Source organism: Macaca nemestrina, chromosome 4 (genome assembly GCF_043159975.1).
Source record: "Macaca nemestrina isolate mMacNem1 chromosome 4, mMacNem.hap1, whole genome shotgun sequence".
Classification (NCBI taxonomy): Eukaryota; Metazoa; Chordata; class Mammalia; order Primates; family Cercopithecidae; genus Macaca; species Macaca nemestrina.
Window position 1 is genome coordinate 189,417,453 of NC_092128.1, and position 27,467 is coordinate 189,444,919.

General features: G+C 43.9%; 1 protein-coding gene across 2 annotated transcripts; it reads right to left on the reverse strand.

Moving 5' to 3' along the window:
- Positions 1 to 17,473: 17,473 nt before the first annotated feature.
- LOC105472468 (S100 calcium binding protein B) lies at positions 17,474 to 23,633 on the reverse strand. Of its 2 annotated transcripts, none has more exons than XM_011725709.3 (3): positions 23,477 to 23,633; positions 20,795 to 20,933; positions 17,474 to 18,018 (listed from the first exon to the last, which is right to left on the reverse strand). In XM_011725709.3, exons 2-3 carry the CDS (start codon positions 20,930 to 20,932, stop codon positions 17,878 to 17,880), a joined length of 279 nt encoding a protein of 92 aa, XP_011724011.1. In that variant the 5' UTR covers position 20,933; positions 23,477 to 23,633; the 3' UTR covers positions 17,474 to 17,877. The 2 variants fall into 2 exon arrangements, with proteins under 2 accessions (XP_011724011.1, XP_011724012.1); XM_011725710.3 differs by having other exon boundaries at positions 20,795 to 20,940; positions 23,477 to 23,580.
- Between the last annotated feature and the right edge of the window lie 3,834 nt (positions 23,634 to 27,467).

The following is a 27,467-nucleotide window of genomic DNA, read 5'->3' on the forward strand; positions in this document are numbered from 1 at the left end:
GGAACTGTGGGACACCATTAAGCAGACCAATATATGCATGTTGGCAGTTCCAGAAGCAGGGTTGAGGGAGAGAGAGAATATTTGAAGAAGTAATGGCTGAAGACTTCCTAAATTTGATGAAACACATGAATATAAGCATCCAGGTAGCTCAACAAATTCCAAGTAAGATGAATTCAAAGAGACCACCCAGACATCAACATTTCAGAAGCCAAAGCCAGAGAATTTTGAAAGCAACAAGAGAGAAGCAACTTGTTACATACAAAGAATCCTCAATAACAGGTCCCCAAGCCCAGGGCCACAGACCGTTACCAGTTTGTGGCCTGTTAGGTACTGGACTACACAACAGGAAGTGAGTGGTGGGTGAGTGAGCATTACCACCTGAACTCTGCCTCCTGTCAGATCAGTAGTGACATAAGATTTTCATAGGCATGCAAGCATTCTTGTGAACTAACTGCACATGCCAGGGATCAAGGTTGCACACTCCTTATAAGAATCTAATGCCTGATGATCTGAGGTGGGACAGTTCTATTCCAAAACCATCATGCTGTGCCCCCCGGTCTGTGGAATAATTGTCTTCCACAAAACCAGTCCCTGGTGCCAAAAAGGTTGGGGACTGCTGCTCAATAAGATTATCAGCAGAGGCCGGGCGTGGTGGCTCAAGCCTGTAATCCTAGCACTTTGGGAGGCCGAGACGGGCGGATCACGAGGTCAGGAGATCGAGACCATCCTGGCTAACACGGTGAAACCCCCTCTCTACTAAAAAAATACAAAAAACTAGCCGGGAGAGGTGGCAGGTGCCTGTAGTCCCAGCTACTCAGGAGGCTGAGGCAGGAGAATGGCGTGAACCCGGGAGGCGGAGCTTGCAGTGAGCTGAGATCCAGACACTGCACTCCAGCCTGGGCGACAGAGCGAGACTCCGTCTCAAAAAAAAAAAAAAAAAGATTATCAGCAGATTTCTCAGCAGAAACTAGGGGCCAGAAGGTAGTGGGCCAATATATTAAAAATGCTAAGAGAAAAAAAAAAGTCAACCAAGGATCCTATACCTGGCAAAGCAGCTCATCAAATGTGAAGGAGGCCGGGCGTGGTGGCTCATGCTTGTAATCCCAGCACTTGGGGAGGCCGAGGTGGGCGGATCATGAGGTCAGGAGATTGAGACCATCCTGGCTAACACGGTCAAACCCTGTCTCTACTAAAAATACAAAAAATTAGCCGGGCATGGTGGCAGGCGCCTGTAGTCCCAGCTACTCGGGAGGCTGAGGCAGGAGAATGGCGTGAACCCAGGAGGCGGAGCTTGCAGTGAGCCGAGATAGTGTCACTGCACTCTAGCCTGGGTGACAGAGCAAGACTCCATCTCACAAAAAAAAAAAAAGAAAGACATTAAAGCATTCTAAGATAAACAAGCTGAGGGAGTTTGTTACCCCTAGACCTGCCTTAGAAGAAATGCTAAAGGGAGTCCTGCTGGGTGAAATGAAAGGACACTAGACAGTAACCCAAATTCATCTGAAGAAATGAAGATGTCAGTGAAGGTAACAGAATGGGCAATTATAAAATCTGGTAGTATTGAAATGATGGTCCATAATTGCAGTATCTTTTTTCTACATGATGTAAGAGACTAACGTAGTTTTAGTAAATTAGTCTGAAAGCCAGAATTATTGTAACTTTGATTTGTTACTCCACATTTTGTTTTTTACATAATTTAAGAGGCTGAATTAAAGAATTACTAGTTTGGCCAGGCGCGGTGGCTCAAGCCTGTAATCCCAGCACTTTGGGAGGCCGAGACGGGTGGATCACGAGGTCAGGAGATCGAGACCATCCTGGCTAACACGGTGAAACTCCGTCTCTACTAAAAAAAAATACAAAAAAACTAGCCGGGCGAGGTGGCGGGCACCTGTAGTCCCAGCTACTCGGGAGGCTGAGGCAGGAGAATGGTGGGAACCCGGGAGGCGGAGCTTGCAGTGAGCTGAGATCCGGCCACAGTACTCCAGTCTGGGCGACAGAGCGAGACTCCGTCTCAAAAAAAAAAAAAAAAAAAATTACTAGTTTATGTTTTGGGCTACACAGTTTATAAAGATTAATTTGGTGACATCAATAGGTTTGGACAGAGCTTTTAAAGGAGCTGAATTTGTTATTAACGTTAAGCTGGTAAAATTCAAGTTAGAGTATAGTATTAGAACTTTGGGATGTTTAATGTAATCCCCCGGTAGCCACAAAGAAAACAGCTATAGCAGTGGTCCCCAGCCTTTTTGGCACCAGGGACCAGTTTCATGGAAGACAAATTTTCCACAGACTGGGAAGGGGGGAATGGTTTTGAGATGAAACTGTTCTACCTCAGATCATCAGGCATTAGTTAGATTGTTATAAGGAGGACAAAACCTAGATCCCACTCATGTGCAGTTCACTATAGGGTTTGTGCTCCTATAAGAATCTAATGCGGGCTGGGTGTGGTGGCTCACGCCTGTAATCCCAACACTTTGGGAGGCCAAGGCGGGTGGATCACGAGGTCAGGAGATCGAGACCATCCTGGTTAACATGGTGAAACCCTGTTTCTACTAAAAATACAAAAATTAGTCGGGCATGATGGTGGGTGCCTGTAGTCCCAGCCACTTGGGAGGCTGAGGCAGGAGAATGGTGTGAACTTGGGAGGCGGAGCTTGCAGTGAGCTGAGATTGCGCCACTGCACTCCAGCCTGGGCGGCAGAGCAAAACTCCGTCTCAAAAAAAAAAAAAAAAAAAAAAAATCTAATGTGGCCACTGATCTGACGGGAGATGGAGCTCAGGTATGCTTGCTTGCCTGCCACTCACCTCCTGCTATGAGGCCTAATTCCTAACAGACCACAGACCAATACCAGTCCATGGCCTGGGGGTTGGGAGCCCCTGAGCTGTAGAATACAGTCATGTGCACATAACATCTTAGTAAACGATGAACCACTTATACAATGTTAGTCCCATAAAATTATAATGGAGCTGAAAAACTCCTGTTGCCTAGTGATGTTGTAGCCATTGTAACATCATAACAGCATGCATTACTCATGTATTTATGATAATGCTAGTATAAACATGTTACAGTGCTAGTGGTATAAAAGTTTAACACCGTTATGTACAGTACATAATACTTGATAATGTATATCTTACTAGTTTATGTACTTACTATACATTTTATTGCTACTTGACTGTACTTATTAAGAAAGTTAAAACAGCCTCAGGCAGGCCCTTCAGGACATATTCTAGAAGAAGGCATTGTCATAGAAGATGACAGTTCCATGTGTGTTATTGCCCCTGAAGATCTTCCAGCAGGACAAGATGTAGAGGTGAAAGACAATAGCATTGATTATCCTGACCCCATCTAGGCCTAGTCTAATGAGTATGTTTATGTCTTAGTTTTATTTTTTTTATTATTATACTTTTAAGTTCTGGGGTACATGTGCAGAACATGCAGGTTTGTTACATAGGTATACACATGCCATCCTGGTTTGCTGCACCCATCAACTCATCATCTACATTAGGTATTTCTCCTGATGCTATTCCTCCCCTAGCCCCCAATCCCCCAACAGGCCCCTGTGTGTGATGTTTCCCTCCCTATGTTCATGTGTTCTCATTGTTCACCTCCCACTTATCAGTGAGAACATGTGGTGTTTGGTTTTCTGTTCTTGTGTTAGTTTGCTGAGAATGATGGTTTCCAACTTCATTCATGTCCCTGCAAAGGACACGAATTCATCCTTTTTATGGCTGCGTAGTTTTCCATGGTGTATATGTGCCACATTTTCTTTATCCAGTCTGTCACTGATGACCATTTGGGTTGGTTCCAAGTCTTTGTTATTGTGAACAGTGCTGCAATAAAAAAATGTGTGCATGTGTCTTTATAGTAGAATGATTTATAATCCTTTGGGTATCCCAATAATGGGATATATTGGGATATAATCCCATTATATCCCAATAATGGGATTGCTGGGTCAAAAGGTATTTCTGGGAGAGGAACTGCCACACTGTCTTCCACAGCGGTTGAACTAATTTACACTCCCAACAGTGTAAAAGCATTCTTGTTTCTCCACATCCTCTCCATCATCTGTTGTTTCCTGACTTTTTAATGATTGCCATTCTAACTGGCATGAGATGGTATCTCATTGTGGTTTTGATTTGCATTTCTCTAATGACCAGTGATGATTTTTCATCAAACACTGTTCAACAAACATTTTTCATATATTTCTTGGCCACATAAATGTCTTCTTTTGAGAAGTGACTGTTGATATCCTTCGCCCACTTTTTGATGGGGTTGTTTTTTTCTTGTAAATTTGTTTAAGTTCTTTGTAGATTCTGGATATTAGCCCTTTGTCAGATGGAGAGATTGCAAAAATTTTCTCCCATTCTGTAGGTTGCCTGTTCACTCTTATGATAGTTTCTTTTGCTGTGCGGAAGCTCTTTAGTTTAATTAGATCCCATTTGTCAATTTTGGCTTTTGTTGCCATTGCTTTTGGTGTTTTAGTCATGAAGTCTTTGCCCATGCTTATGTCCTGAATGGTATTGCCTAGGTTTTCTTCTAGGGTTTTTATAGTTTTAGGTATTAGGTTTAAGTCCTTAATCCATCTTGAGTTAATTTTTGTATAAGGTGTAAGGAAGAGGTCCAGTTTCAGTTTTCTGCATATGGCTAGCCAGTTTTTCCAATACCATTTATTAAATAGAGAATCCTTGCCCCATTGCTTGTTTTTATCAAGTTTGTCAAAGATCAGATGGTTGTAGATGTGTGGGGTTACTTCTGAGGCCTCTGTTCTGTTCCATTAGTCTATACATCTGTTTTGGTACCAGTGCCATGCTGTTTTGGTTACTGTAGCCTTGTAGTATAGTTTGAAGTCAGGTAGCATGATACCTCCAGCTTTGTCCTTTTTACTTAGGATTGTCTTGGCTATGCAGGCTCTTTTTGGTTCAATATGAAATTTAAAGTATTTTTTTCTAATTCTGTGAAGAAAGTCAATGGTAGCTTGATGGGGATAGCTTTGAATTTATAAATTATTTTGGGCAGTATGGCCATTTTCACGATATTGGTTCTTCCTATCCACGAACATGGAATATTTTTCCATTTGTTTGTGTCCTCTCATTCCCTTGAGCAGTGGTTTGTAGTTCTCATTGAAGAGGTCCTCCTTCACATCCCTTGTAAGTTGTATTCCTAGGTATTTCATTCTCTTAGTAGCAATTGTGAATGGGAGTTCACTCATCATTTCGCTCTCTGTTTGTCTATTGATGTATAGGAATGCTCGTGATTTTTGCACATGATTTTGTATACTGAAACTTTGCTGAAGTTGCTTATTAGCATGAGATTTTGGGCTGAGATGATGTGATTTTCTAAATACACAATCATGTCATCTGCAAACAGAGACAATTTGACTTCCTTTCTTCCTATTTGAATACACTTTGTTTCTTTTCCTTGCCTGTTTGCCCTGACCAGAACTTCCAATAGTATGTTGAGTAGGAGTGGTGAGAAAGAGCATCCTTGTCTTGTGCCACTTTTCAAAGGGAATCCTTCCTAGTTTTTGCCCATTCAGTATGATATTGGCTGTGGGATTGTCATAAATAGCTCTTATGATTTTGAGATATGGTCCATCAATACCTAGTTTATTGAGAGTTTTTAGCTTTTAATAAAGTTTAAAATGTAAAAAATAAAATTTTTAGGAAAAAAGTTTATAAAGATGTCTAAAAATGTTTTGCACAGTTGTACAATGTGTTTTAAGCTAAATGTTTTTACAAAATAGTCAAAAACTTAAAAACATTTGAAAGTTTATTAAGTTACAGTAAGCTAAGGTTAACTTATTGAAAAAAATATGTTTAGTGTAGTCTAAGTGTACAATATTTATAAAGTCTACAGTAGTGTACGGTAATGTCCTAGGCTTTCACATTCACTCACCACTCACACCCAAAATAACTTCAAGTTCTACCAGCTCAATTAATGATAAGTACTTACTATGATTTGAGTGATACCCAATGTGGCAGTATTGAGAGGTGGGGCCCTTAAGAGGTGATTGGATTAATCTATTCAAGGATTGATAGATTAATGGATTATCATGGGAATGGGGCTGATGGCTTTGTAAGAAGAGGAAGAAGGACCTGAGCAAGCATGCTTAGCATCCCCACCATATGATGCCCTGCACTACCTTGGGAGTCTGCAGAGAGTCCCTACCAGCAAGAAGACCCTGACCAGATGTGGCCCTCAACCTTGGACTTCTCAGCTGCTATAATTCTAAGAAATAAATTCATTTTTTCTTATAATTTAGCCAGTTTCAGGTATTCTGTTATAAGCAACATACAATGGACTGAGTGCCCTACACAAATGTACCGATTTTTATCTTTTATACTGTATTTTCACTGTACCTTTTCTATATTTGGACATGTGTTTAGATACACAAAGAACATTGCATTACAATTGCCTACAGTATTCTGTACAGTTACATGCTGGACAGGTTTGTAGCCCAGGAGCAATAGGCTATACCATGTAGCCTAGGTGTGTTGTAGGCTAGGTTTGTGTAGATACATATACACTCGATGATGTTGCCCCATTGATGAAATCACTTAACAACACATTTCTCAGAACATATTTCTGTTGTTAAGCAATGCATGGCTGTATGCACAAAAGGAAGTGAGAAAGGGATTTAAATGTTTCATTACCAAACAAACAAACAAACAAAAAAACACACAAAAGAAAGGCACAATACAAGAAATGAGGAAAAAGATATAAGGCATATAGAATATGAAGTGACCAAAGTCTTTCCTTATTGATAATTACTTCATATGTAAATAGATTAAATGGACAGAGATTGGCAGAATGGGGAAAAAAACAGAAGCTAACTGTATGCTGTCTACAAGAGACTCACAAAGACACAGTATTAATATATTGAGAGTGACAGGATGGAAAAAGATATTCTCTGGGCACAGTGGCTCATGTCTATAATCCCAACACTTTGGGAGGTTGAGGCAGGTGGTTTTCTTGAGCCCAGGAGTTTGAAACCAGCCTAGGCAACATGAAGAGACCACATCTCTACAAAAAAAAAAAAAAAAAAAAAAACACACACACACACACACACACACAAAACTGGGCATTTTGGCTTTCTCGGGAAGCTGAGGTGGGAATATTGCTTGAGCCTGAAGGGTGGAGACTGCAGTGCACCAAGATCACACCACTGTACTCCAGCCTGGGAGACAGAGTAAGACCCTCTCTCACAAAAAAAAAAAAAAAAAAAAAAAAAAAAAATTCCCATACAAATAGTAATCAAAAGGGGGCAGAGGTAGCTATACTAATATACTTTAAATAAAAAAGGATTACAAGAGATGATGGACATTAGTAAAATATTCAATTCAGCAAGAAGATGTAACAGTTATAAACATTGATACATATAAAGACAGATCATCAAAATATATGAAATGAAAACTGACGATTGAAGGGAGAAAGGAGAAATAGACAGTTCTGTAGTAATAGTTCAAAATGTCAGTGCCCTGCTCTGAATAATCAATAGAACAATAAGACATAAGTAAGGAAATGGAGGCTTTAAACAACACAATAAACTAACTAGATCTAACAGATATATGCAGAACATTCTACCCAACAAAAATAGAATACACATTCTTCTCAAGGGCACATGGAACATTTTCCAGGATAGACAACATGTTAGGCCACATATTAATAGATTTAAATAGATTTAAAAATACACAAAGTCTTTCCTTAAACCAAACTGGGATAAAGTTAAAAATCTATAACAAGGAAAATTGAGAAAATATACAAATCGTGAAAATTAAACACACTTTCAAACAACCAATGGATCAAAGAAGAAATGACAAGAAAAATTAGAAAATACTTGGAAATAAAAACAATATACCAAAACTTATGGGACCCAGCAAAAGCAATGCTAAAGAAGGAATTTATAGCTATAAATGCTTACATTAAAAAACAAGAAAGACCTCAAATTAACAACCTAACTTTAAACTTAAGAAACTAAAAAAGAAGAACAAACTAAACCCAAAGTTAGCAGAAGTAAGGATTAGAGCAGAAATAGATAAGAGAGACAATAGAAAAACAGAAAATCAAGAAAGCCAAAAATGGTTTCTTTGAAAAGATCAACAAAATTGACATTTTAGTTATATGAACCAAGAAAAAAAGAAGACACAGATTACTAAAATCAAATAAAATCGGAAACATTACCAATTCTACAGTAATAAAAAGCATTTAAAAATACCATGAACAATTGTATGCCAACAAATGGAAAAACCCAGAATAGACAAATTCCTAAAATCACAAAACATATCAGGACTAATCATGAAGAAATAGAAAATCTGAGTAGACCTATAGCTAGTAAGGAGATTGATTAAGTAATAAAAGATCTATTGACAAAAACCTGATGGCTTCACTGGTGAATTCTACCAAACATTCAAATAACTAACACTAATCATTTTTAAACTTCTTCAGAAAATTGAAGATGAGGGAAAACTTTCAAACTTACTCTATGAGGCAAGCATTATCCTGATACTGGAGCCAAAGACACTACAAAAACAGAAAACTACAGACCAAGATCCCTTCTGAACACTGATGCAAAAATCCTCAATAAAATACTAGCAAACTGACTTCAGCAGCATATTAAAAATACTACATAGCATTATAAAGTGGGGTTTACTTATGGAATGTAAAGATGATTCAATATATGAAAACAATCAATGTAATACACTATATTAATGGAATGAAGGTGAAAAAACACATGTGATCATCTCAATGCAGCAAAGTCATTTGGAAAAATTCAGTACCCTTTAATGATTAAAGAAAAAAACAACTAGGAATAAAAGGAAACTACTTCAACATAATGAAGTCCATATATGAAAATCCGCAACAAACATCATAGTAGTGAAAATCTGCAAAAGCTTTTTGTGAAAAGATCAGAAACACAGCAAGGATGACTACTTTTGTCACTTCTACTCAACACAGAACTGGAAGCTCTTAGAGCAATTAAGCAAGAAAAAAAGGATTCTAAATTGGAAAGAAATAATTAAAATGATCTCTGCCAATGATATAATCTCATATCTAGAAAGGCCTAAAGGTTCCACAAAAAAAGCACTAATAAATTTAGCAACGTAGCAGGATACAAGGTTAACACACAAAAATAAGTTGCATTTCCATACACTAACAATGAACAATTTGAAAAGGAAATCAGGAAAACAATTCCATTTACAATAGCATCAAAAATATTTAGGAATTAACCAAGGAGATGAAAGACTTATAAAATGAAAAATACAAAATATTGAATTGAAAACATCGAACAATACAAAGAAATTAAGTGGAAAGACATCCTATGTTCATGGATTGGAAGTCTTAATGTTGTTAAGATGGCAGTACTACTCAAAGCCATCTACAGATTCAAGGCAATCCCTATCCAAATTCTAATTATGGTTTTTGCAGAAAGACTTACTTATTCTAAAATTCATATAGAATCTAAAGACACTCTGAATAAACAAAGCAATTTTGAAAAAGAAAAACCTATAAGACATTTCTCCAAATAAGATATGCAAAAAGTATACACCTTTGAAAAATGAAAGCAAAATAGGGGCATTCTTAGATAAGCAAATTTTGTTGTTGGCTGACATCACCATAAACACTAAACAAAGTCCATCAGACTGAAAGCAAGTGATCCCGATGATAATTTAAAAAAATTTTTAAGTTCTGGGGTACATGTGCAGGATATGCAGGTTTGTTACATAGGTAAACATGTGCCACAATGATTTGCTGCACCTATCAATCAATCACCTAGGTATTAAGCCCAGCATGCATTAGCTATTTTTCCTAATGCTCTCCCTCCCCCAGTGTCCCCCTCAACAGGTCCCAGTGTGTGTTGTTCCCTTCTGTGTGTCTATGTGTTCATAATGTTCAGCTCCCACTTATAAGTGAGAACATGTGGTGTTTGGTTTTCTGTTCCTGCGTTAGTTTGCTGGGAATAATGGCTTCCAGCTTCATCCATGTCGCCACAAAGAACACGATCTCATCCGTTTTATGGTTGAATAGTATTCCATGGTGTAAATGTACCACATTTTCTTTATCTAGCCTGCCATTGACAGGCATTTGGGTTGAGTCCATGCCTTTGCTATTGTGAATAGTGCTGCAATGAACATACAGGTGCATGCATCTTTGTAATAGAATAATTTATATTCCTCTGGGTATATACCCAGTAATGGGATTGCTGGGTCAAATGGTATTTCTGGGTCTAGGTCTTTGAGAAATTGCCACACTGTCTTCCACAATGATTGGACTAATTTGCATTCCCACGATTACTGTAAATGCATTCCTTTTTCTCTGCAGCCTCGCCAGCATCTGTTGTTTTTTGACTTTTTAATAGTTGCCATTCTGACTGGTGTGAGACACTGGTATCTCATTTGTGGTTCTGACTTGCATTTCTCTAATGATCTTTTTTATTACAAAAGGATTAGACATTGAGCTTTTTTCCATATATTTGTTGACCACATGAATGTCTTCTTTTGAAAGGTGTCTGTTCATGTCCTTTGCCCACTTTTTAATGAGGTTGTTTTTTTCTTGTAAATTTGTTTTAAGTTCCTTGTAGATTCTAGATATTGGATCTTTGTCAGATGAATAGATTGCAAACATTTTCTCCCATTCTGTGGGTGGTCTGTTTGCTCTGATGATAGTTTATTTTGCTGTGCAGAGGCTCTTCAGTTTAATTAGATCCTATTTGTCAATTTTCTTTTGCTTTTGTTGCAATTGTGTTTGATGTTTTCATCATGAAATCTTCGTCCATGCCTATGTTCTGAATGGTATTGCCTAGATTTTCTTCTAGGGTTTTTATAGTTTGGGATTCTACATTTAAGTCTTTAATCCGTCTTGAGTTAATTTTTGTATAAGGTGTAAGGAAGGGGTCCAGTTTTAACTTTCTGCATATGGATAGCCAGTTCTCCCTGCAACATTTATTAAATAGGGAATCCTTTCCCCATTGCTTGTTTTTGTCATGTTTGTCGAAGATCAGATGGTTGTAGATGGGTGATCTTACTTCTGGGTTCTCTATCCTGTTCCACTGGTCTATGTGTCTGTTTTTGTACCACTACCATGCTGTTTTAGTTACTGTAGCCTTGTTGTATAGCTTGAAGTCCAGTAGCATTATGCCTCCAACTTTGTTCTTTTTGCTTAGGATTGTCTTGGCTATATGGGCTTTTTTTGGTACCATATCAATTTCAAAATAGCTTTTCTTTCTAATTATGTGAAGCATGTGAATGGTAGTTTAATGGTAATAGCATTGAATCTATAAATTACTTTGGGCACTATGGCCATTTTCACAATATTGATTCTTCCTATCCATGAGCATGGAATGATTTTCCATTTGTTTGTGTCTTCTCTGATTTCCTTGAGTAGCAGTTTGTAGTTCTCCTCAAAGAGGTCCTTCACTTCCCTTGTTAACTGCATTCCTAGGTATTTTATTCTTTTTGTAGCAATTGTGAATGGAAGTTCACTTATGATTTGGCACTCTGCCTTGTCTGTTGGTGTATAGAAATGCTTGTAACTTTTGCACATTGATTTTGTATCCTGAGACTTTGCTGAAGTTGCTTATCAGTTTAAGAAGCTTTTGGGGCCGGGCGCGGTGGCTCAAGCCTGTAATCCCAGCACTTTGGGAGGCCGAGACGGGCGGATCACGAGGTCAGGAGTTCGAGACCATCCCGGCTAACACGGTGAAACCCCGTCTCTACTAAAAAATACAAAAAACTAGCCGGGCGAGGTGGCGGGTGCCTGTAGTCCCGGCTACTCGGGAGGCTGAGGCAGGAGAATGGCGTAAAAACTCGGGAGGCAGAGCTTGCAGTGAGCTGAGATCCGGCCACTGCACTCCAGCCTGGGCGACACAGCGAGACTCCGTCTCAAAAAAAAAAAAAAAAAAAAAAAAAAAAAAAAAAAAAAAAAAAAAGAAGCTTTTGGAGGCTGGGCTGGTGGCTCACACCTGTAATCTCAGCACTTTAGGAGGCCAAGGCAGGCAGATCATGAGGTCAAGAGATCAAGACCATCCTGGCTAACATGGTGAAACCCTGTCTCTACTAAAAATACAAAAATTAGCCAGGCGTGGTGGTGCATGCCTGTAGTCCCAGCTACTCAGGAGGCTAAGGCAGGAGAATTGCTTGAACCTGGGAGGCGGTGGTTGCAGTGAGCCGAGATTGTGCCACTGCACTCCAGCCTGGCAACAGAGCGAGACTCTGTCTCAAACAAACAAACAAACCTACCTTTTGGGCTGAGACAATGGGGTTTTCTGGATATAAGATCATGTCACCTGTGAACAGAGACAGTTTTACTTCCTCTCTTCCTATCCGAATATCCATTCTTTCTTTCTCTTGCCTGATTCCCTTGCCAGAACTTCCAATATTATGTTGAATAGGAGTGGTGAGAGGGGGCATCCTTGTCTTGTGCCAGTTTTCAAGGGGAATGCTTCCAGCTTTTGCTCATTCAGTATCATATTGGCTGTGGATCTATCATAAATAGCTCTTATTATTTTGAGGTATATTCCTTCAATATCCAGTTTATTGAAAGTATTAGCATAAAGGGATGTTGAATTTTATTGAAGGCCTTTTCTGTATCTATTGATATAATCATGTGGTTTTTGTTTTTAGTTCCATTTATGTGATGAATTATGTTTATTGATTTGCATATGTAGAACCAGCCTTGCATCCCAGGGATGAAGCTACCTTGATCATGGTGGGATAAGCTTTTTGATGTGTTGCTGGATTTGGTTTGCCAGTATTTTATTGAGGATTTTTGTATGAATGTTCATCAGTCATATTGGTCTGAAGTTGTTTTTGTTTTTGTTTTTGTTTTTTAATCTCTGCCAGGTTTTGATATCAGGATGATTCTTGTCTCATAAAATGAGTTAGGGAGGAGTCCCTCCTTTTCTATTGTTTGGAATACTTTCAGAAGAAATGGTACCAGCTCCTCTTTGTACCTCTGGTAGAATTCAGCTGTAAATTCTTCTGGTCCTCGGCTTTTTTTGGTTGGTAGGCAAGTGATTCAGTCTTGGGAGGGTCTGTGTATCCAGGAATTTATCAATTTCTGCTACATTTTCTAGTTTATGTGCATAGAGATGTTTGTAGTATTCTCTGATGGCTGTTTGTATTTCTGTGGGGTCAGTGGTGATATTCTCTTTATCATTTTCATTGTGTCCATTTGATTATTCTCACATTTCTTTATTAGTCTAGCTAGCAGTCTATCTATTTTATTATTTTTTTCCTGGATTCATTGAGTTTTTTGAAGGGTTTTTCACGTCTCTATTTCTTTCAGTTCTGCTCTCATCTGAAGGGGTGGCCTGCCCCTCCACACCTGTGGGTATATCTTGTCAGGTGGGACGAGAGACTGAGAAAAGAAATAAGACACAGACAAAGTATACAGAAACAACAGTGCCCCCAGGAGACTGGTACTCAGCATACCAAGGACCTGCACAATCAAAATGGAACTCAAGATTAAGAAACTCACTGAACACCACACAACTACATGGAAACTGAACAACCTGCTCCTGTATGACTCCTGGGTAAACAATAAAATTAAGGCAAAAATCAAGAACTTATTTGAAACTAATGAGAACAAACAGACAACATACCAGAATATCTGGGATGCAGCTAAAGCAGCATTAAGAGACAGTAACAGTCTGATCTTTCTTTCTTTTCCCTACACTAATCTTGGTTATTTCTTGTCTTCTGCTAGCTTTGGGGTTTGTTTGCTCTTGGTTCTCTAGTTCTTTTAGTTGTGATGTTAGGATGTCAATTTGAGATCTCCCTAGCTTTTTGAAGTGGGCATTTAGTGCTATAAATTTCCTCTTAATGCAGTGAGCTGTAGGGGGCCATGGGACCCAATATGCCCTCTGTAGTGTCCTCCACCTCCTCACCGAAGAGGAAAAGTTTGGGACTGGCCTCCTGAACTCCTGAGATGCACCTCAGGGATCTGTATTTTAAATTAGGGGTGCTGGGGTAAGGAGACATCAGAAAAGCCCTTTCTAGCCCAGCCAAGTCTGGCCTCCTTCCTGCAAGGTTTATATCCTGGGGGCTTTGGGCTATTTTCCCAAGGAGAGCGCAAGCCTCATCCTTAGCTCTCTGCTCAACATCCAGCCCTGTGTAAAAGCTCTAGGCTTGCCTCATGCTAACTTGCTTGAATAATGTGTATTTTCTGCACTCCTTCAGAGAGAGGCCGGCCGTTTTCTCCCTAAATGCAGTGAAAGGAGGTTGTGCCATTGTCGTGCCTGCCAGGTTCCGGTGGACATGGCTGTGAGGGTCATAATTAAGGGGGTCTCAAGACGGAGAGGCCAGGCATCCCTTGTGCTCACCCACCTGGTCCCCAAGGCAGCCCAGTTCTTGGTAAAGAAAAACCGCCAGGGACTATCTGGGCTCTTGTGGGACAGGGCTAGTGGAACCTACTTGGGAGTCTCAATTGTGGGCAGAGAGTAATATCTGTGTGTAGAAGTTCCCACTGGATGAAGGGCCAGTGCAACCTTCCTCTGATGCCCAAACACTTCCATCTATCTGCAATTACAAAAATCTGATTTGTGTCTGCACAAGATAAGGGTGGAATCCCTAAATTTAAGAACCCCAAAACAAAAGCAAACAAACCCAGGTGTCTCCCACAACTTCCTAACAAGAGTCTCCAAACCCTCTCCAGGGTCTTGGCTGGGGGCATGTAGGCTCAAGGGTCCCCATCTTGCCTTGGAGACCAGGATGGGGCCTCACAGGGCAGAGCTGCAGGGAACAGTCATGGGCCCATGGGGCTCACAGGGTGTCATGCTGTGGAGACAAACTGTCCATAATGGAGATACCCAAGTAGGGCCCCAGCCAGCCTGGGGGGTTTTCCTTGTTGGTTGCAAGAGAAGCAGGGTCTGGCTGAACAGGCCTGGGGCCCTGCAGAGGTGGGGAGCTGAAACAGTGGGCAAGAGAGAGCCAGAGCTTGACAGAGTGCCAGGGGAGCCCAGGATCACCCACTCTCCACTTCCCTCCTCACTGCTCCCTTTCCCCAGACAGAGGCATGGGGTCAGGAAAGCACAAAGCCCAGGGCTTGACAGCCCAATAGCCTTCCTGCTCTGTCTGTCCCCGCTGGTGGGTACAGGTGGGGTATGGCCAGATACTGCCTGGGGGCCCAAGGCCTTACCCCCCACAATCCCAATTATTAGATGATGATTCCTCCTCTTGGTAGCAGGAAAGTCTGGCAATTGTGTTGCTTGTACTTCTGGCAGGGACAACAGCCCCTGCAGAGGATGGTCCACGGGGTCCAGAGATGGTGGGTTCTCGCAGCCCAACTTCTCAACAGCACCTTCTCACTGCAAGTCAACAAATGGGGTCCTCAGCTTGGCCCCAGAGTCTCCACCCTGAGAGACCAACACTGCTGGCAGGGACAGATTTGCAAAGTGGCTGTGGCCCAGAATCTTGCGGATCAAACGGACAAACTGATGGAGCACAGAAAATTCCGTGGCTGAACTGGGCCATGGAAATGGCAGCCTGGGCAACAGATTCATGAAAACAGACTCTTCACACCTTGGTCCTGCCCTTCAGGTCTGAGCGAGCTCCATGTGCTCCTGGTCAAAGCTGGGGGCGGGTTTCCCCCACCTCCTTGCCCAAGCCCATCCCCTGTCTACCTGGGGATGCTGGAGGTAGCCTTTGGGGTAGGCTGGGCCTGTGCTGGCCACCAGGCTGTGGGGACTACCACCACCCACTCATGGAACTGGAAGGTGCCTCTGGGTGAGGGTGGGTCACGCTCAGCTAGGGATTGCCAGGAGAGGACACTGGCATTTACAACTTGGAGCTAACGGCATTTCATTGGAGGAGACCCCCCGAGACCCCCTTTGGATGGTGGAGGAGCCCCCCTGTGCTCAGAAGCTGCCCTGGGAGTCCCTGAGGGATGGGGCTGGAGCCAAGCTCCTTGGAGGGCCAATGTTCTCCCTGTCTGGTTTGGAAGCAGAGTAGGCTTCTGGGGACTTAGTCACCTTGGGATTCTTGGATCAATGTGGGCAGAGGAGGCTCTGGAAGGGCCGATTCAACTTTCGCCTGAGGCGGCAGAGCATCCTCTGGGGAGGAATGCAGGTGGCAGGCGGGGATCTGCATCAAGGGCAGCCCAGAGCTGCCCCCCGGCAGCAGCGCCCCTCCTGCCCCCCAGCTCACCGTCGCACCCTGGGCCTCTCAAGCTTGGCCTCCTGCCCCCCAGCTCACCGTCGCACCCTGGGCCTCTCAAGCTTGGCCTCCTGCTCCCCAGCCTGGAGCACGCACCAGGACCAGCCTTGCAGGGCCCAGCGCAAAACGAAAACATCACCCCTTGGCCAAAAGTAACCAAGAATTTCCAGACGGTGAGAGCTGAGCGAGAAGTGAGCACCTGGCCCTGGGGACTCCCCATGTGGCAGGAAGAAGTGGCCTCGCTGGGACCCCTCTGGCCGCTCCCAGGCCCCTCTCAACACCCCATCTCTCGGGCATCACAGCTGTGGTTCCTGCCTCTGCCCCACCCAGCCTCGGGCCCTGTGAGCCTCTGGGCCTCCCACACTGCCTGGGACAGGCCAGACTTCCTGTTTTAACCCACGACTGTTCTGAGGGCACAGAGGGACGCTGAGGAGCGTGACGTTTCTGAGATGGAGGCCACCGACCGGGGAGCACAGTGAACACCGGTAATGGGGCTGGTGGCCCAGGTGCATCATGGACAGGCACGTGACTGCCCCGGACCATTGGCAGCTCCCCTTCCCGGTGATTGGCTTAGGGAAGAGCACGTGACTCAACCCACCGGAAATCCCCTGTGGAGTGGCCGGAAGGCCCTGGGGAAGCCTCCCTGTCGCGGGGGCACTGGGGATCCACGTTCGTTGCTTGCGTTCCCTTTCGATGGCGCTGGGGCGCTGTTGCTGCGCTTTTTTTTTTTTTTACCTGAGACGGAGTCTCGCTCTGTCGCCCAGGCTGGAGTGCAATGGCGCGATCTCGGCTCACTGCAAGCTCCGCCTCCGGGTTCAAGCGATTCTCCTGCCTCAGCCTCCCGAGTAGCTGGGACTACAGGCTCCCGGCACCACACCTGGCTAATTTTTGTATTTTTAGTAGAGACGGGGTTTCACCCTGTTGGTCAGGCTGGCCTCCAACTCCTGACCTTGTGATCCGCCTGCCTCAGCCTCCCAAGCTGTGCTCTTTTTATTGAACGCAGGCCCTCTTGGTGGCTCAGAGCCCCCGGTAGTGCCCTCGGAAGCCGCATGTGCTGGAGGCACATTGGAGGCGAGGATCCTGCAGCTGCGACTTGAGTCTCATGGGGCACGGAAGCGGCTGGAGCCCCCAGAGCTGGCTCGGGTTCCGAGTTCTGACCGAGTTGCTTTTTCCAGGAGGGCTGCCAGCATTGAATGTTCACCTGGTGGTCAGGCGCATCCCGGGAAGCAGGCCGAGGCCACCACGCCCTTGCAGGGTCACACCAGCCAACCAGGTGTTACCTGCATGGATGAGGAACGCATTTAAAGAACAGCAGTGTTTTCCAATGATGCTGGATAAGGCTTTGTTTTTTAAAGGTAACGGATGCTTTAAGGGTGCCCCAGGGTAATTTCTGTAGCCAGGGTTCCCTCCGGGTTAGGGTCTACACGGCCATGGCGGGCTGCACAGTGCACGCTTTATCACTGAGAACTGACTCCTAAGTGACTGTTAACAAGAGTCCATGGGGCCAGTCAGCTTACACACAGGCCTAATATAGCAGAAAGAATGATGCAGGCTGTTAAAACAGCCTTTGGAAAGAGGTTTTCAATTTTTCACTCACAAAGCAAATCAAGCTTCCTAATTAGCTACAACACGGCTGGAAAGCTCAGCTCCTACTAGGCCGCAAGCCCTTGCTGTCTGCTTTCTTGTGTGACCATCTCTGTTACGGGAACGGCTTGGCTGTTTTCTAATCTCACTCGTGTTCAAAGAACTCGTGGCAGGCAGTGGTAACCATGGCAACAAAGGCCATAAATTCCTGGAAGTCGCATTCGCCATCTCCATCACTGTCCAGTGTTTCCATAACTTTGTCCACAACCTCTTGCTCTTTGATTTCCTAAGAGAGATAAAAGAAGTTGCCAACCTTGTTTTTAAATGGAATTGTGGACCATCAAAACATGATTAAAAGTTGAGTGACTCTGATAATTTGTGTCTGCAGTAAGCTGAGAACATCAAATGCAAAATATCAGGAAAGATGTCTCATGTGACCAGGGGGCTGTTGTCCAAGTAGACGTCTCTGGGGGTCAGTGTCTGGCCCTGGGCTACTGGAAAAGGCTGAATGGAACAGCCAAGAGGTGAAAAACTGTAGGTTGTTATCTTACTTAAAATATCTGAAAAAAAATAAAAATAAAAAAAATAAAAAGAATATTGTCTAGATCAGCCCTAGCAAATGTCTTGAAATAAAAATAAACTTTTGGCCCTCCTAAACTTTTCATGGGTTCTGTGTGTGGAAGTCCCTGTCTTAAAGACTTCCAGTGGAACGCAATGTTTTGAAAGTCGTCTTTGTTGCTGAAGTAACTCTTGGTAACGTCCTAGATTTGTTAACCCTGTATTCTTCTTCCCACTCGAATTGCTTTCTAGGTGTCATGAAACTTTTTCCTGACAGTTCTGCCTGACATTGGAGCTGAATGAATGGCGTGGCTATTAAGTGATGTACAAAGCCTCGGAGGAACAACCACAGTGCAGGGCTACAGATGTAGTGGGAAATATTTGGGTATTGAACACTGATGAAGAGCAGAGTAACAATTCCCTGGGACAGGAAGGCTTGGCCTGAAGAAGTCAAGTGTGATGTATAACAGCCACCTTGGCTATAAGACACACAGGGGCTGGACGTGGTGGCTCACACCTGTAATCCCAGCACTTTGGGAAGCTGAGGCAGGAGGATCACTTGAGCCCAGGAAGTTTGAGACCAGCCTGGGCAACACAGGGAGACTCCATCTCTACAAAGAAAAAAAAAACAATTATCTGGGTGTGGTCCATATGCCCATATTCCCAGCTACTCAGGAGGCTGAGGCGGGAGGATTGCTTGAGCCTGGGACGTTGAGGCTGCAGTGAGCCAAGATTGCACCATTGCACTCCAGCCTGGGTGACTGAGCAAGACCTTATCTGAAAAACTAAATAAACAAAACATACAGAAGATTGTAACTCCACGGGGGTAGGGGTGGGGAGGCACCTGTGGATGGGCAGGAGCAGGGCACTAACTTCAATTACATTATAGATCTGCTTCTGAACTGAAATTACCTTGATAAAACCAGGGAGCAAATGTTCGTGATGCCTTGAAATGCTTACCATGAATTATTTATCATTTACAAATTGAGATTCCCACATGCTAAGCTTTTTCTATGTATAAAAATAATTAATAGCTACTATTAGTTGAGCTTTCACTATATGTTAAGCACTTAAGCACTGTCCCGTTTCATCCTCACAACAGCCCTTGTTCAGAAGAACCTGGGACTTTCAGTTCAAGTCAGAAGGCATGATTGGTGGAACTAGAAAACTGCGTCTGTGAGTGGGACTGCTGTCACTCTGTGGACTTGAATGCCTGAGAAAACCAGTCCTGGAATCAGACGTGGGGATGCCCCCTGCAAGCTTGCAGGCCTGTCTGCTCCACTCTGAACCATTCACAGTGGTGCGGTGTTTGGTGGAAGTGCGGACAGGAGAACCAGCCAGCCCCCATCCCCCTGCCCTGAAAACATGGACTGCTGGGCTGCTGGAGCCCAGGGCTTGCTGTCTTGCACTGAGAAGATTGGCCAGCTTAGGAGGGCAGCTCCCCATTCCCATGCAGCAGAGCCCTGCCCTAGTATTTACGCTGGAATCAGGACTTGGTGAGACACTAGTGCACTGGCTCATTTTCTGGTCATTTCTCCCTTTTGTGATTGCTCATATCGGTGACCCAGGAAGCCCTTCATTGCATCTCACACGTGCACACCACCAGTGCTTCACTCTGGCTCAAGGCATGCCTCAAGCCAGCCTTGGTTCTAAGACAGCATCAGGTACCAGGGGGATCACAGTTCACTTCCATGAGGGCATGAGGTGGGCAGTAAAGACAGGTGGGTCTGATCCAAGGACAGCGGAGAGAGTGGGTAAGAAAATGAGTCCTAATGCAAGGGTCTGGACATACTTCCACCACAAGCCACAGCAGGAACTGCCTGAAGAACAGGGCTCGCCAGGAACCCTCATACAGCTTCCAAAAGTAGGGGCCCCAACTGAAGACAGTTCCTCACCAACATATGTTACTCCACGGAGCCTCCTGCAAAGCCCCAGGGCTTCCAAGGATGTGTACAGACCCCTGTCACGCCCTCAGTTAAGCCAGTCATGGTCATTCATCCATGTGCCAGGGTGGGTGCCCCAGAGCAGAAGCCATGACTGTCATGCCTGCATATCTCACAGTTCTTAATTAGTGCTCAGTCAGTGTTTACTGAGTGAAAGTCTGGCATGTCTTATCTCCATAGTAAATACTAAACATCTAGCTAAGCCAAAATACATCCTTTTCCTAAAAACTTTCCCAAAGCTTGTTTTTAACAGTTTCCTTTTATGTTCACTTTGGCCCATGGTAAGTAATGAGTCCAGCATTATTTGGGAAGCTTTGGCCTTTGGGACCTTGATGCACCGATTGTACACAAGATGGTTGATAAGGACATGAAAACAAGGGGCCTATATGAGCCAGTCCCACACTGAGGGTTCCGTTACTCAAACAAGTTTGCAGAAGCAGCCCAGGAGTCCTGGAAGGAAACTGAAATCACCTTCAGTGCAGCTGAGAAGATAAAGCCAGTGTACCGGTGGCTTTTTAAGAGGAGATGGAGAAGGTGTCAAGTGTAAAAAGCAAGACTCACCTCTAAGAAATGGGAAAGCTCATTGTTGATGAGCTCCTTCAGTTCGGATTTCTTCAGCTTGTGCTTGTCTCCCTCCCTTCCAGAATATTGGTGGAAAACGTCGATGAGGGCCACCATGGCTTTCTCCAGCTCAGACATCCTAGGGGCTCGCAAAGGAAAGATGCCTTCTCATCTATACCTCATCATAAAACATTTCACAGGTTATCAATACAGACCGCAACCCAGACAAGGGGGATGGACTGGCCCTGGCACTCTTTTCAAGCTCAGAACAGCAGGCATGACCTGGAGGGGCATTCTGGGAATTTGTACCTTTATCAATCCTTCCACCTGCCTCTTAGACAGATGTGAGCCTTCTCTGTCTCTGTGGGCCACAGGGATATATTCCCATGCCCTCTGGCTTCTGGTTGGGTTGGTCCAACAGGGAATCTTTAGCAAAAATACAGACGCAGAGCAGCAAAGGAATTCACGGGTTAAATTTCTGCTTCCTCCCCACAGGGTCCCTCTCTGTTCTTGTAAGGCTCCAAGATGAGGTGGTAGAGTGCAGGTGAGCAAACCATCGACTACAAGCTGTTAAAATCAATCTGAAAGTGAGACAGTGACTAGGAGCAAAATAAGACAAAAATCAAGAGCATTCCTATATTCTATCAATAAAGAAATAGAAAATCCAGTGCGAAATATCCTATTCATATAGAAATAGCATGTGATCTAAGACTAAGTTTAGGAAGAAAAATGCAGGTCCTTCCAAGAGATTTGGAGGAACATAAAATGTAGGAAGTTTTTCCTTTAAATTCATATGTAAATTTAAATCATTTTTAATAAAAATGATGGAATTTTTTTTGGATGTGTGACATGACAAAAACAGCTGTAAAATTCATCTGGAAAAATAAATATGGTAGAATTGCCACAATCTTTTTGAAGAATAACAGTGAAAGTTATTTGATCTACCAGGGAAAAAAATGTATCCTAAGTTTAACTGATTAAATGCGTGTGGTTCTGTGGCAGGGAGGGACAGAATCCGGCAGGAAGCTGAGCTGCTGAGCCTGCATTCTACCTCCAGTGCAGGGAAAGGTTGGTGACTGGGACGGGGCAGGAATAGGTGTTTCTCTGCAGCTGTCAAAGTAAGAGCCCTCCGACCTCCCTCACAGCAAGTACCTTACGGCACAGCCTGCAAACCAAGGAAATATCTCATCAGTCTGGGAATGAGGCGCCTTCTACAAAGGATGCCTTGTCAGTTGTCTCACAAAACAGATGGGCAGGCCGAGAAATTTACCAGCTTTTGGCCTTGAGTTCTAATCATCAAATAAGAACATTTGCACTGTTATAATTAAAAATAAATTAATAAATAGTGTTGAAAAATCATTCCCATGTTGAATATATGACTTACATCTTAAAAATAATTTGGAATTAGATGTTAAAAATTTTATTTATTTCTGATGCTCCAAAGGAAACAGGATTGAAGATTTTTTTTGCTGGCCAGATCTTTGCTAAAGGCATTCTATTAATAATCAGTGTACTTTATTTTGCTCTTGAGTCCCTAAAAATTTGGTAATTCATAAATAGAACAGTTAAGATGGATTAAAATCTTTAACATTTCATGCTTTTCTTATTCTTTGCACTCAAGTTTTCAATTATTGATATATGTGTGTGTATTTTTTTTGAACAAAACAAAACAAGACACTTTTACATCATTCTGATGCTCCTCAAAGTCCATGATGATTTGGGGAAAAGGAGGTTAAATTGTTTTTCTATGAACTATGACTAATGAGATTATTACAAAGGAAAGGCATAAAACACGTATTCCATATATTAGAACACTAATAGAAACCACTAGAAAATATGGTTTTCTTCATAACCATGCTACAAATCAATTAAAAAATTCTTGTTAAATTTTTCCCTTTGACTTAAATAGTTGATGGTTTATAGTTTATCTTTTAAGAGAAATGGAAATAAATATCTGTTTCTTTCTCACATTCTGTGAATGTCCTACATTAATCTTTTAATATTGAGAACAAGAGAACATTTGAACTTTAACTCCTTAGAAAGACACGTTACCTAGCGTGTGAGGATCCCTCTAGGGGTTCGACCTCCCTAAGAAACTGTGAGACTGAAGAAAGTTAAAACCCACCAAAACCCCAATTTCTTTGACCCAATTTATTTGTAACTGTTACGTAATTTCTGAGTGGCGTCCTGGGGCTGTTGTCACCCTGGCACTTCAAACTGAGGGAAACTGGAAAACTGAAGAGTTACTTACCCAGGGCGGTGGAAAAAATAACAAGGAGAAAAGGGGTTTATTTAGGATATGGACTAAACTAGCATTAGGTTCTCCATCATTTCCAGCTGCAGTGGGAAGCAAAATCTTTACTCTTCAAGTAGTTACAGGAGAGGTAGTATTTGTAGCACCACTGGGAAAATGTCAGCAATCACTTCTGGGCCGAGACCTGAGGTTTCTCTGATTTATGAAAAATACCTCTAGCTGCCTAGGGCTGATGCAGTCAGGTGTCCACAAAGAAGCAATAATGTAGAGATTAAAACACATCATCCTATTGACACTTCTGAAGTGCTGCCAATTGTCCTAAAGGGGGTTTTTAAGCTACCATTTAGTTTCTACCCCTCCATTCCCTTCCACCCAAACGAAAACAACCATTTCTTCCTGAGCGTCCTCTTGGCCTGGCTCTTTCTCACCTCTTCCTTGTCTCACCCCTTCCTGGTCTCCTTGCTGCAGGCCTCGTCTCTGCTGCGGGTCCTGGGCGGCAGGTCTAGTGGGCAGAGGCAGCCTCTTATTCCGTCTGCCCAGGGAGGACGGATGAACCCTGGTGCAGCCCACTGCAGGCCATGGCAGCCAATGGGGGCCGAGGGCGGGGGTGGCGGGGCTGCCAGGCCTGCACACAGGGCTGCATTGACCAAGCAGCCCCGGGGACTTGCTGGGAGCCAGGATTGCACATGGGCTGAGGAAGAAAAAAGGGCCTGTAGGGCAGGAAGTGGGGAGTCAGCTTTTTGTGTGATTTATTTATTACATGAATATTGATGTTCCCCTAAAGGCAAGGTTGGGGGTAGGGAGAGGAGAGAGACTTGGATTAATTGATTCAAACAAAGCAAATGTGCAGCCAAGAACAAGCAGCTTCCAAGCACAGGCTGAGCGTAGGAGATTAAGTGGCCTGCAAGCTGGTTTCTAATGAAGAGGCCCCTGGAGCTTCTCTCCTCTGCCAGCCTCCACGTCTGGCCCCACCGGGCGTGAGGTTCTGTGGACAGTAGTGCTTGTCTGTGGTCGGCCCTGGGCTCAACGGGGCTGCCTCAGAGAAGCTGCTGAACCCAGTGTCTGCAGGGACTAAAAAGGGTGGTACTTTTAGGGGAAAACATGATGTGTGGATTGTATCCCAAGGCCTTTCCCTCCATCCCAGGGTAGAAGGTCACAGACTGTCAGAGTTGGACAATGCCTTAGAGATGTCCTGTTCGAATGCTGTTTTACAGAGGCGTGTGGACGGTGTACCCCTTGCTGAAGGCTCCAGCCAGCCTGAAGAAGGAGAAGTCCAGCTGTCCCCTCAACTTGTCGACCTGAGCCTCTGAACACGGGGGCCAGTTTGTGGGTTCTTCCTCACAAGAGTGAGGAAGTAGGTGTTCCTTCTGACAAATTACACAAAAGCATTGGCCCAAACTCTACAAACGTGTCCATGGTCCCCAACCGATGCCTGACCCAGCATCAGGTCCTTCTCCCAACCCAGTTTCGAAGTGGCCGTGAAAGGGTTTCCCACGAGATATCTGCGTACACGGCTGTTTTGCTGTCATTGCTTTATCTAGGAAGTTCTCTACCATTCAGGATCTATAAGTGTGCCCTGGAAATAGCACAGGGCCGAGAGCTGTGGTCTTGCGTGGGTCAGCCTGCCCCAGGCTCCTGTGAGGAACGGCCTGAGCCGGTTGGTTGGCCCTCACTTCCTCTTAAGCTTCACCACCCCTGGCTGTGGTCTCTGCTGAAGGATCCGCACAGGCTTGCTCTGTGAAGCACAGAGCTTGCCCAGGCCCAAGGAAGGCACAACTGTGCTCTGTGCCCCTTCCTCGCTCAGATGTTGGAGGGACCATTCCGGTAAGTGCTGACCACTTCCCCAGAGTGGCAGCCTGAACTCTGGATTCACCCTTCAGTAGCCATAGAAAACGCTCCAGCCTGCTCCTGCAGGGGTTAAAAACAGTTTGAAACCCACTCATGCAATGACCGTACACCTGTGCCTGGGACACTGCGTTCAGCAGGAGGGCCCAGGCGGGCCTGCCCTCAGCACACTGCAGCTTCCTGGGATGGCAAGTGCTGGGCAGTGGGTCCACCCTGTTCCCAGGTCTTGGGAGCAGGCTGAGAGAGAGGATCTGCCACAGGAAGGAGAGGGACTTCCAAGCACTCTGGGGCCCCAGGATGGTACTGTCTGCCCAGGCTCCCCGGGAGCGCGTGGACACAACCTCACCAGCTTCCCACAGACACCTACAATTTCTGGGTCTGAATCTTGGCTCCACCATTTAACAGTGGTTTGACTTTGGATAAATTACTAAGCCTTTCTGTGAAAGGGGTGACCATAGTCACCTTGGCAGGATTGTTCTGCGTGTTTTTCCCTGACCTTCACACTTCCAGATCACCCTGGCTTACTCGTCCTGACCCCTCAGTTTTGATCTTGTCTGTGACTCGCACATTCACCCACCCCCTGCAGCTATATTCCACAGGAAGACCCTTCACTGAGTAATGCGAAATGCATTATTGAGTGAGTGGAACACCTGAAAATTCCATGGTCTATAGCCTACATATGACCATATGGATTGCTGGACTAGACCTCTGATTTCAGTGAGATGATAATATTTCAGAGTAGCAGGCTAAGACAAGGTGGGCATGTCAGCCATAAACAGCAGAAGGAACACACCAGTAATCAAAACGCCTTGGTCCACAGAGATTTTTGGCAGTGGTCAATTGCTCACGGTGTTCCTCAGAATGAAGAGATGGACAGTTGCTAGAGCGGTCTTTAATCCACACAACAGGAAGACCTCTAGGTCTGGTCACCAAAATACCTACCTTGAATCACCACAGTGGAGATCATGGGCTCTCTCCAAGTTTCCAGACCTAAGTTGGGTCAGACCTAGGGCATCTTGATTGAAGGGAAAAGCCAAGGCCACTTGAGAAAGAATCTGTGCTAGCGAGAAAGAATACCACAAACCCTCCTCCACACCTGTTCTGAAGTGCCCTGCAGCCATCAACTAATGAAAAGGAAATAACCTAGATGTCTCAGGGATTGCCTCCTTTGACATGAATTCCTGGGAACCAAAAATGTCACTGTGGCTCACCAGTCAAAGTAGGAACTTGTGATGGTCGTGTCTTCACTTGATAGAGGTTCTAACTCGAGACCGACTCGCAGGGGGCCCAGTTGGTACACTATTCTCCCTATAGTTAGTTTTTCAGTTCCTGGTTGTATAATTGAAACAAACATACACTAGCTAAATCCCCTCACTCACTCTCTTATGTATGAGATGAGGACCATGATGGTAGGAGAAGTTTGGTGAAAGTCCCAGAACTTCCCCTTCTTATCCAGAAATAGTGAATCCCTGGAAGAGCTTTGGAGATTAATGCCACCCTTAAAGAGCTGAAATAAGCAGGCGCTGTGACACTTCGTTCAAACTCATTTAACTGGCCACTTTGACCTGTGCAAAACTCATACTGTTACCAGAAAAAGGGGTCTCGATCCAGACCTAAAGAGGGTGTTCCTGGATCTCACGCAGGAAGGAATTCAAGGTGAGTTGCAGAGTGAAGTGAGAAGAGAGTTTATTGAAAGCTCTTACATTCCATTACAGAGTAGGGCATTCTCAGAAAGCAAGCAGAGGAATTCACTGTCTTTAAGTTTTTCTTATATAGAGGTTTTGTCTATAAAGATTCAACTCAGCTGTGACTATATGCGGGCGAGCAGACAGCATGGCAAAATTATTATTCTATTGATCCAAAGAAAACTATCCTTAAGATTTTAGCGTGTGCGTACATTAAAACATAACTCTTGTTATCTTGAAAGCGTACATTGTTTGGGTATTGGGATGTCTGCAATCTCCGTTGTGTCCTTGGAGGTATCGTTCAGCTGTTTCCTCAGCTATAAACATCTTAGGTCTGTGGGTTTTGACTGCAAGAAATGTGCCTTGTTAGTCTCAAGGTGGAGCTGAACTTAAAGTGGCATTACTCTGACTCTCCTAGGCGCCTGCTTCTCCAACAATATGGATTATGAAGAATGTGGACCATTGCAAATGTAATCAGCTGGTGACTTCACTTACAACCGCTGTGCCAGATGAGAAATCTCTACTGAGAAAATCAACATATTCCCTGGCACTTTGCATGCAGCTACTGATCTTACTAATGCTTTTTTCTCAAACCAATTTGCAAGAACCACCAGAAGCAGTTTACCTTTACCTGACAGGGTGAACGGTATACACTCACAGTGTTGCCTGAAGGACATGCCAGTTCTTCTGTTCTATGCAATAATATTTTCTCCAGAGAGCTAGTCATCTGGTCAGTTCACAAAACATTACACTGGTCCACTAATATTCACAATATTATGCTTATTGAATCTGATAAACAGGAAGTAGCAAAGGTGGGAGATAATCTCCACAAAATGTAGGGGCCCTCCACCTCAGTGAAGTTTCTAGCAGGTTCAGAGGTGTGGAGTAT

Excerpts from the sequence above, each read along its gene's own strand:
- LOC105472468 (XM_011725709.3), bottom strand. The coding sequence starts at position 20,932 with ATGTCTGAGCTGGAGAAAGCCATGGTGGCCCTCATCGACGTTTTCCAC. Across the intron at positions 18,019-20,794 it reads AGCTTTCCCATTTCTTAGAG|GAAATCAAAGAGCAAGAGGT; the intron begins GTGAGTCTTGCT and ends TATCTCTCTTAG.